Source organism: Harmonia axyridis, chromosome 7 (assembly GCF_914767665.1).
Source record: "Harmonia axyridis chromosome 7, icHarAxyr1.1, whole genome shotgun sequence".
NCBI lineage: Eukaryota > Metazoa > Arthropoda > Insecta > Coleoptera > Coccinellidae > Harmonia > Harmonia axyridis.
In genome coordinates this window covers 8248211-8259324 of record NC_059507.1, presented here as the reverse complement: position 1 = coordinate 8259324, position 11114 = coordinate 8248211, and the positions used below count along the sequence as shown (strand labels likewise).

The following is an 11114-nucleotide window of genomic DNA, read 5'->3' as shown; positions in this document are numbered from 1 at the left end:
GTTCTCTTGATTCTATTTTGTCCGGTGCATGTTTTTTCACCGGACAAAGTAAAATGTAGAGATCGGATTGGTTCAGGAACTAATTTTTTAAATACGAAATTCCAGATGGTAGCTACTAAATGAACTTAACTGCGAAATTTAAAATCCTACCCCGAAATTTCAAGTTTCTCGGTTTTTTCGTTCGAGAGTTATCGTATCTACGAATGCCTGGATCATCCACGTCTCCAAAACCAAATTTCATCCATAGCCACATGCTACAAAAGAGTGAGTTACTACAAAGAATAAAATCACATTTCTCTTCATTTCATGATATCATTTAAAACAATTTTAAATAACCACTCTAATGAATATACCGATACCAGCTTTTCTGCTGACATAAAATATTCAAACACACGCAATGACGTGTATACATTTTAACTAGAAATAAATCTTAAAGGTAATCCATTAATATTTCTGTTATATCCTGAAATAGAATGGCCATACTTTTCCACAGAAATTCATGTTGACGTAATCATGTTTATATTATCACTTATATACATTATGTTTGTTTAACTAAATGATAGAAAAGATCAGTTTGTATTTTTCTCATTCAAACTCATGACCTTTAACAACGTCAAGTAATATATTTCAATTTATTAGGTTGATTTATTTCTGGTAAGATTTTGAATATTTTATTAATGAATGGGAGATTGAAACGCAATTGGGAACTTTCAGAATAGTTCAGAGAAAAAGTTTTCTAAGCTACCTTCAACTCATTTGGTATCGTTCAGTTTATCGTTCTTTCTGAATGATTATTTTGATTGATTATCAAACTATGGAGAGATATATGTAATTTTTAAAATGATCCCTACGAAAATTGAATTTTTTAAATGAACAGATTGCTCCATCACATTTTTTGTAATTTTCGAGCCGACAATGGTCTCAAACACGGGCGTAGCCAGGTTTCAGTTTCGGGGGGGGGTTTTACATATTATAAAAAAAATCTTATGTTTTTCTTTTCAAATATATCAACTTTAAAAGTGCCAACCCATTCAGTCTATTTTCACTAATTTCATTTTTCAAGTATGTTTTGAGAAAAAAAGCATTTTCAAAATCACTTTTTGAAATTTAGTTTATTTCTTTACATCGATTCCTATGAATATATTTAGGAAAAAAATACCGTCGTAGTATTTATACAACAGGAACAGAGTACTCAAATTCAAATTTATGAGTAGAAAGTTTATATGCAAAAAAACCGGTAAAAAATGATAGTTCACCTTTTTTGCATTTTTTTCAATGTTTTATCATGAAATTTTGGTGGCAAACTTCAGATTCGAATTCTGTACCCCAGAAACAGAGATAATAAATCGAAGAAATCAAAACTACCCCATCAACTGAGCTTTAGCAGAGATAGATATAATACGCCAATTTTGAACTATCGTTTGAGCCAGGTTTTTCGGACAAAAAACTTTATGGAAGAAAACGTCAGAAGATTAATTTTTTTTGTATTTTTTTTTAATGTTCCGTCACAGAATTTTGGTGCTAAACCTCAGATTCGGATTCAGAACCCAAAAAAATAAAGGGTGTTTTTTTTAGAGCTATAGAACTTTAAATTGCAATAAAACAACGATGGATTATTCGATTGATATGAATTTTATTTACCCGCAAGATAATCTTGTGGCATTACATTTTAAATATGATTTCTGGCATATGACCGACAAGGCTGGCTCGGATGTAGTCCAATCTGGACGTCCAATTTTCGATGACTTTTTCCAACATTTGTGGCCGTATATCGGCAATAACACGGCGAATGTTGTCTTCCAAATGGTCAAGGGTTTGTGGCTTATCCGCATAGATCAATGACTTTACATAGCCCCACAGAAAGTAGTCTAGTGGTGTTAAATCACAAGATCTTGAAGGCCAATTGGTCCAAAACGTGAAATTAGGCGGTCACCAAACGTGTCTTCCAATAAATCGATTGTGGCACGAGCTGTGTGACATGTTGCGCCGTCTTGTTGGAACCACAGCTCCTGGACATCATGGTTGTTCAATTCAGGAATAAAAAAGTTAGTAATCATGGCTCTATACCGATCACCATTGACTGTAACGTTCTGGCCATCATCGTTTTTGAAGCAGTACGTACCAATGATTCCACCAGCCCATAAAGCGCACCAAACAGTCAGTTTTTCTGGATGTAACGGTGTTTCGACATACACTTGAGGATTAGCTTCACTCCAAATGCGGCAGTTTTGTTTGTTGACGTAGCCATTCAACCAGAAGTGCGCTTCATCGCTAATGGACGTGGTGCGCGATACGTATTCCGCACAGAACCATTATTTTCGAAATGAAATTGCACTATTTTCAAGCGTTGTTCAGACGTGAGTCTCTTCATGATGAATTGCCAAACCGAACTGAGAATAAATCACTTGACATCTGTTAAATCGGTTGCCATCTTGAACAGTAATGCCAACTTAAAGTTATATACCTCAAAAAAAAAACACCCGTTATATACGATCGAAAAAATCAAACTAACCCATAACTTTCCTTTGAGGGGAATATGTGAGCATAAATTGAATGGATTACGTAGAGGTAATTTAATTCAAATTTTACATTACAAATTAATTGAACTGAGAGTGATAATTTCATTCACTTTTTACATATTCCATTAAAAAATATTTTCGAGATTTTGAAAATAAAATAAGTTTTTTTGACATCTTTAACATTTCGGGGGGGGGGTTTGAACCCCCAAAACCCCCCCCTGGCTACGCCCGTGGTCTCAAACGATATTTTTATATATCATAGTTATTGGGAATTTTCCTCAGAAGTAATGATTGACCATTAAAATTAGTAGTGTTCTGTGGATACTATGGATTATCAATATAATCGAGAAAAAAATTTATTGCAGCTGCTTGGTTAGCATGTTCATGGAATCCATTCTGAAATTTTCAGTTGAAGCACCGTAATTTTCTGTTAAAAATTTTTATTACCCTATAAAATTCCTCATAAAATGATCGGAATTTCACTTCCACATTGGAAAAACTGTGAGATGAATGGAACAATGCTTCATGTGATGTCTTCTTCACGACAACATAACATTCCTTGATGTTTTCATCCTTCTTGTATGTTTTGCATCTTGGCATTTCTTGGACACTCGATTTATCGAAAAAATTCTATATGAGCCGTACGTCGTTTTCCGAAAGATCAGAATAACTTGTTATTTTTCCGTTTGAGTAAAATCTACTTAAATAGCCTAATTATCAACAATGAACTCTATACACAAGAAATTTCAGTGAAATTTGAAGATTGAGTTCGAGATATCGAAATTTTACAATATTTTCCTCACGAAGTTTTGCCTGAAAATCCATTTTGATATTTTTGATTTTCTAAATTTCAGTTCATTCTGTATGTGTCAAATTTAATTGAATATTTTTCTTGGAACTTTAAAACAATGCTGCTCGAAAGTTGAAAAGCTCTTAGGCCCAGTTTCACCAAACAGCACTTGATCCCATATTGATTAAACTCAGCTTGTTACTAAAGCAGGCTTAACAGTGTTTTCTGTTTCACCATGCATCAACCCGTCCGAAGATGATCGCGATTAACCAAATCGCGATTAAATAGTCAAACCATTAGGCAACGTTGTGAACAAAAGGTTATATAGTGTTCTGTATCGTATTAGCAGTGATGACCACTATTGGCGCTAGGTGTCAGGTGTCATTCATTCATAACTCATAACATTTCAAATCATTTGTCATCTTGTAAACAAAGAACAAAGTTAATTTTTTCCGAAAATGTCGAGTGATGTGCTTCGAAATGTCGGAAACTTGCAGAAGTTAAAAAGAAATTATTCCATTTCACAAAACCACACATTCTGGAAAAAAAAAACTATATAAGTAATTTTATATAATTATCCCATTTCACAAAACCACACATTCTGGAAAAAAAGCTTTATAAGTAATTTTATTAACTTATTTATTTTCATTAACAAGTTTAACTGCTTCTTAAATAATATTTCAATCAAACATATCAATAAATTATTCTTTGCAATAAATTTCATAAAACACAAAAACAAAGTTTACGTGTATTTTAAATGGGAAATATTGAGCCTATACATATAGTCATATTTTGATAAAATTGACCCAAAAATTAGAAATTTCCGGAAAAATTATTACATACACAAGAGTTCCATACTGATAAATAATTTTTAATCTCAACTTGAAAGGTTATAATCCTCCAAAAATGGTCGATTAGTGCTAAATCGCGATTGGTCGATTAAATGGCGCTTTGGAGTGTGGTGAAACGCTACATTACATTAATCGTGATCTAAGGCCTCACTTAAGAGCCAAGTCAAGATTAAAGCATTTGGTGAAACTGGGCCTTAACGATTAGCTCCTTATCTTGAAACAACCTGTATATGTAAATCCTGTTGTTTACTCGTAATCTCTTTATTCTATTTTATTGATTGTGCCGTCAGTCAACGTATTGGCATTTGTTTATTCTGACTTCTTTCAAGGGTATATTTTCTTTTAGCCAGTGGAGTGCTCTTTAAATATTCCTTTTGAGTATATGCTTAATATTAAAGGCGACAAGATAGAGGCCTCTCTCACCCCATGAACTTTTTACAACTGAACCATTTCTTCTCCATCAAGCCTCATGGATGCTTTTCGATTCCAATAAAGTTTGAGATTCGGGACTTTTTCGTTTTTGAATTTTGATGATCATTGATATTGCCGAATAAAAATTCGAAACGTTACATTTTCTTGACATCCATACCTAAAAATTTAAACAATGAATGAAATAATACTACACTTATAACTAAAATCTGATTTTTTTTCGAACTTTAACACCCTGTATCTCGAAAACGAAAAATGCTAGAATAAATATGTTTATATAAATTTTTTTTCACGGAAAAAGTTGTTCTTTTTCTCTCCGTCGCCAAAGTTATTGAACTAAAATCTGGACCACCTTGTATATCACGAAACCAGGTGTTATTATTCCATATCAAGTGATGGAATACTAATATATTGTGATCAAATTCGAAATAAGAAGAGCTGAATTCTACTGTAGTTGTGGAGAAATGTTTTTCCATTTGAAAAGTTTACGATAGGAAATAGCAAATCCAAATTGAAAATGGAAATATCAGGTGATTTGTTTTGGTTCAATAATTTCCTCGTCTGTTGATGTATTTCAGGAATAGAGTTTGATAGAGTTCCTGACAATTTCGATTTCTGCTAGCCCTACAATATTCAAATTGAGTTCCCGCTCAGGGGGTAACTGTTCCATTATGGATTCCTAATAAGGTTATGAATATTATGTTCAGAATGTAATTTTAGGTAGAGATATTGCGAAGTGAAGCACTTCAATATTTGCCAAGAAAATTTGTATTGCATTTCGAAAATTGAAAACGAATGAGATTGGAAATGGGAAGATGCTGACTTGAAAATTCTATTCTTATTAGTAACTTCAACTTAAATTTCAGAGACTGTTATTTATTATTCACAACGTGTTCTTAAATTGGAAGTACAAACAAAAATGATAGATTCATCTGATTTTGAGTTTTTTTTCATAGCTCCTTCTCTTTACAAGATATTTATCTTGAATTTGGCATAGATTTGTAGTTTTTATCATGTCATATTCTAATTTTGAATGCAAATATACAGGGTGATTTTTTTCTGGAACAGTGTCCGCTTCTTTCCTATAGAACTTTTTTCTGTTGGACCATTTGAAGTTGAATGTTAAACTTTGGTCCAGTACTACACCAAGTCCAGTATCTACTACCAATTTCATCGAAAAATTTCAAACAATTCTCAAGTAATCCTCAGGAAAATTTGAAGTTTGAAATTGTTATTTGATATCAACATTTTGTCAGTTTTGTAGTCGGTGTTTTTTTAAAAATTTTTTTTTCAATTTTTTATGATTCTGCTCTCGAACCCTTATACGAAAAACCTGACAATTTGCATTTTCAAGGTAGATTTCGATCTCGAATACCTAGAGGTTCCATAAATATGACCCTTAGAAATTTTGCTTTCCAGATAATTTCAAAACTATGTCTTTAATCGAGATGAAATTTTGTGTTTTGATTAGGAATAACAGATTATTCTTGAATTATCTATTTGATTTCCACACCATTAGGTATACTAATTGTTCAGACCCATGAAATAATATAAAATTCTGTATAAATATAAACTTTTAATAATTCATCAATTCTGAAGTGAAAGTATCCAAACCCAATCACCATTGTAGTAAAATTGTTCTCTTTCAGTTACAGGTGAAACTCCAACAGTGACCAAAATTAAGATTGCAACACATTCGTGGAGAGTGCGTCTTTTTAGACATTTTGCGTTGTTCATGCTATAAAAAAAAAGTTGATAGACTCAAGATGGGTTGCGAACTCGGCAAGTTGGCGAAAAGTGGTAGTAGTTCTACGAAGAACCAAAAGACTGAAGAAGCAGTAGCTCTTCCTGTACAGGTAGATAGCAGACTTCCTTTGACTGCTAAACAGAAGTACAATATGTTAGCTTCGTGGCGAGGCATAAGCAGGGCTATGGAATCAACAGGAGTTACGATGTTCTTGAAGTAAGTGCTTTTTGTGCTTTTTTCAGTATATAATTTCCAATGAGAAAAGAATGAACATAATATTGAGACAAACTCTAAACAAACTTACCTAAAAGCAAAATTGATTTATTTGTAGAAACTCTACAAACAATGGAATAGTTTTCATTTTTTTGTTAAGGATTAATTCTAAAAATTTAAGTAAAATGAAACAAACATGTGGAAGAATCATTGAAATATCTCTAGAAATGAAAAAGTTATGGTACTTTGAAGTTGCGCTTGGAAGAATAATTTCATAGTACGCAGCGTCTAGTGTGTGACGTCACGCCACTTACACGAGGCGACTGGTATTCGCAGAGTGCTTACGAATTCATTGGTGTACAATCACTTGTGCCGTTCGTGTCGTATTCTGTTCGTTACACGATGGCTGAAATGAAAAAAAATCCTTCAAATATTGTATTGTGCCTATGTGTGCAAGCACGACAATTAAAAACCCCAATAAATTGTTTTTTCATGTACCAAATGACATGAATCAAAGGAAGAAGTGGTGCAAATTAATGAGGCGTGACTTAATTCGACCTAAAACTACTTCATATGTGTATGAAGTTAAAACTACACTTTTACTTACATTACTTTTTTCTCTTTTTACTTTTTACTCCTCACATAAATATGTTTGACCATTGATAATGGATAGACTTCAACAACCAGTACTCAACTACAAACTGTTTATGAATCGTTTTTTAAATAAATCATCGTTATAAGTTGAACCATGATGAAGCAAACTCAAAAGTAGATACTTACTTGAAAAGTTTAACTCCTTTTATTTCAGCACTGACATAAGATGGATTTGAAGAAAAAAACTCCATCACTGCGAATATATCTATTTTAGGCAAATTGTCACTTTGTCCTTTCACGAAGCCTTCTTCCATTGTGGTGACATAAAAACAAAACTAGAGTTAAAACTACACTGTACAACTACAAACGGCGCGAGAGCCTTGGCGCGGCTAAGTATTTAAACGTAATTTATGGTGTAGCGATCACAGGCAAGTGGCGTTACGTCACAGACGAGTCGGAGACCAAAGACGTTCCGCGCTAAAATACGTAAATTTAAATAATCTATTTCTCAGTCATTTATTGATGGATTTTCAAAATTTTTTCACTGATTTATCAGTTTTGCTCTATATTTTGATTCTATCGTGTCAAATATAGTATTATCAACATCACTAAACTAGTCCATTGGATGTGAATACTACAGAATCTACAAACAATGTATCACAATTTTTTGCAGAAGGCTATTTTTCAAGAGTGTGCTTAAATTAGGCCACATTTTATTGAAGATAACATGATATAACTATTATTATTAACTGAATCGGGGTCGTTGCGGCTCTGTTAACCTTCCGGAAACTGCGACCAGTTTGTTCTTTTGTTTTTAACCCTACCTATTCATACAAACCCAGGGAGGCCGTCGATACGGTTAACGAAACCGACAACATTCTTTGGAGCCTTGGCTATTACTTCGTGAGTATCCAGAACTGACTTTTCCATATGAGTGGTTCTTAGGCCAGTCAGCTCCAGACATTTGTATACAATGTGTTTGGCTGTTTCTACTTCCTTTCCACAGAGCCTCCAGATCTCATCTGTTGACTTACCCATGCGGTACAGAAGGTGTTTGCATCGATAGTATCTTGTCAGCAGTCCCACCATTACCTGAAGCTCAGCTCGTGGTAGCATCAGAAGCTTCCTGGTATGGGTCGGTGAAGGCCGACTAAGACCCGGAGTGTTTCTACAGAGGGTTTTTCAATTGTCCCTCTGCCATCGTTTGAATGCTGTTAAAGATCTTTATTCAAGTAAACAGTGTGAATTACAAATAGTGCAAGTGTATATAGGACACAATTCAATGGTACATATAAGTGTATATCACAAGGTAACAAATAGAATGTAGGCAGTGAACAATGGTATAAGCGAAAATCAAAAATTGACTCTGATAACGCTCAACCGTTCACTCTCACACACTTAGAGTGGAAAAGGCCATAATCCCGAACACGAACAAATGCAAGACTCTCAAAAGATCGATTACGCTCTGTGAATCTTGCCAGAGGTAGCAAAAAATAAAATGCTAATTCCACGCTCTACGACTGACATCTTTGTGGATGGACCATCCTCCTCGTAGAGTTGTCATCACGAGGTCCCTTCTAATTTGCGTGGTGTCTATTGAGAGGGCTTGCAGAAGGGCACTGCTTTCTCGGCACCAGAACCCCCTTGCTCCGATGATGAAGGGTAGAACTCGGATGCTCCTGCCAGGTTCCTTATATTGGTCTTTTACAAGTCCATAGTTAATCTTGATGCCCTTTCTCCAAGTTCACCAGCTTTTTCGTTTCCTTCAATGAAAAAGAAAACGAAAAATCGATCTCTATGTCTCTTTCTGATTTTAATCCATCGGTATACCATGTGAAGGACTTTTTGTCCAGGCGATTCACGAAATTTCAATGCTTCGATTAGCCGAATTTCGATCTCACCTGAAAAATTATTGTCTAAAAATTTTCGTGAAATTTTCCATACCTAACCCTTAGAAAATTCAGAAAAATTAAACTTACTTCATGGGAATATTGCATCATCTCATTGATTGATTCGACTTTGTAGATAACGAAAATGCTAATTAGAAAACATAGTTGTTGAAGCTCTACCCATAAACATAATTACATATAGAACAACATAAACATTTCATACATACATAGATAGAGATAGATATTCAATCAGAATATTGAAAAATCCAATAGATTCGACCGAACTGTGATTCTGTTGTGGATTATAATAACATTTTCAATATTTAAGCAAAATTTCATGCTGAATGAGACACCAGAATCAATTTCTACGGCAAACTGAATGCTCGGTAGCCTGCTATTTAGATCACCCTAGAGAAGGCATTTAGATGGTTCTCGGCTTAAGATCAGATAACAAAGGAGTCATCCAATTATGTCAACCGCTAGACTTAAGGGATTACTAATAACGACTCTGTCCAGTTGTTCGTAAAATTCGCTCCACCACTGGAAGTGGAAGTAACTGGATATCAGACAAAGCTATTGAAAAGTTGTGTTATGTCGCTTTGGAACACATAGGTATCGCAGATATTCTGCTCGAAAAAAGGTTAATAACATTTTGAAACAATTTCGAAAGTTCTCTTTTTTTTTCAATACTAGAGATCTAAATGTTCACTCACTTAACCGAAAGAATTTTCAAATGGGGCCGTTTTTTAATGATACAATAAAGCTATATAATAGTCACTGTTGATGGTCTGGCCCTTTTGGAGGTAATCAATGAATATTATACCTTGCGCCTCCCAAAATACTGATTCCATAACCTTGCCAGCTGGCTGTTGTGTTTTTCCTCGCTTTGGATTCGGTTCATCGTGTGCAGTCCTCTCAGCTGACTTTCGTTTGGACTCCGAAGTGAAATGATGGAGCCATGTTTCATCCATTGTCACATATCAACGCAAAAATTCAGGTTTATTGCACTTAAATAGCTTCAAACACTGCTCAGAATCACATTGTTGCTTTTGATCGATTGTTAGCTCGCGCATCACCCATTTTGCACACAGCTTTCCCATGTACAAATATTCGTGAATGATATAATGTACCCTTTCAGATGATATCTTCACAATGTCAGCTATCTCGATCAACTACACTTTACGTTACCGTCATTCAAAATTATTTTGTGAACTTTTTCGATTTTTTCGTCGGTGACAGCCTCTTTTGGGCTTCCACTTCGGTGCTAATTTCACTACGTTTGAACATAACATACTAATCAATGATAGTTGATTTTCCTGGTGCAGACGTCGGAAACTCTTCATCAAGACAAGATTTTGCTTCAACTGTATTTTTCCCTTATAAAAGCAATATTTCACCTTTATCGAAATTCTTTTTTTTTTCATCTAATAACAAAAGCAGCTACACTCACAACGCATTATCTCACAAACTAATGGTCGGACTGCTGTCAAATTTTGACACGTATCGTTTGGAGGTTGGTACTAACTAAAAATCATATGGATTTAATACTAGCATCGCCATCTATGAATTAGACCGGGGACTTTTCAATTGGCCTAATATGTGAAGTAACCACTCGAGTATTCGTGTCAGATTTTAAGAGAGAATTATCTCTCATCTAGATAAACAAAGCGAGGGCGCAAAAGCGTATGAATAAATGCTCCTAATACCAATTCCTCTTAATTGAAATCCGCTAGTCATTTCTTGAGAGATGAATAAACGCTTCAGTAAATGTAATGAAAATTCCATAAATCGCTGAAAAGGGAAGAATATCCATTATAATAATGGAGTGAAAGGTTCACACACCTTTGTTCAGTTCAAAAGGAATATCGAGAAGCTTTCACTTTGGCTATACGTAGTTCGAAATACGATACGCCAAGATGTGACACCCTTGTTCTGAGAAGATGAAATCAATAGCACCTCTGCATCTTTGAAATCTGAATAGTTTCATCATTCTTCGCTCAGATATATCTTGTTTCTTGGGTCGATGAAACGTCTTATTACGAAGAAATTTCTGCAGTCAGGTGGACAGATTTAAGTTCTCGT

General features: G+C 34.5%; 1 protein-coding gene across 3 annotated transcripts in view; it reads left to right on the top strand.

Moving 5' to 3' along the window:
- LOC123684907 (neuroglobin-like) overlaps positions 1 to 11114 on the top strand; it is a 104968-nt gene that overhangs the window by 59227 nt on the left and 34627 nt on the right. For 2 of the 3 annotated variants that reach the window (XM_045624413.1, XM_045624411.1), the window contains exon 2: positions 6239 to 6552. In XM_045624413.1, coding sequence (XP_045480369.1) covers positions 6356 to 6552 — 197 coding nt within the window. In that variant the 5' untranslated portion in view covers positions 6239 to 6355. Of the gene's footprint in view, positions 1 to 602; positions 655 to 6238; positions 6553 to 11114 lie in introns of those variants that run through there. The other variant, XM_045624412.1, reaches the window with a different exon arrangement.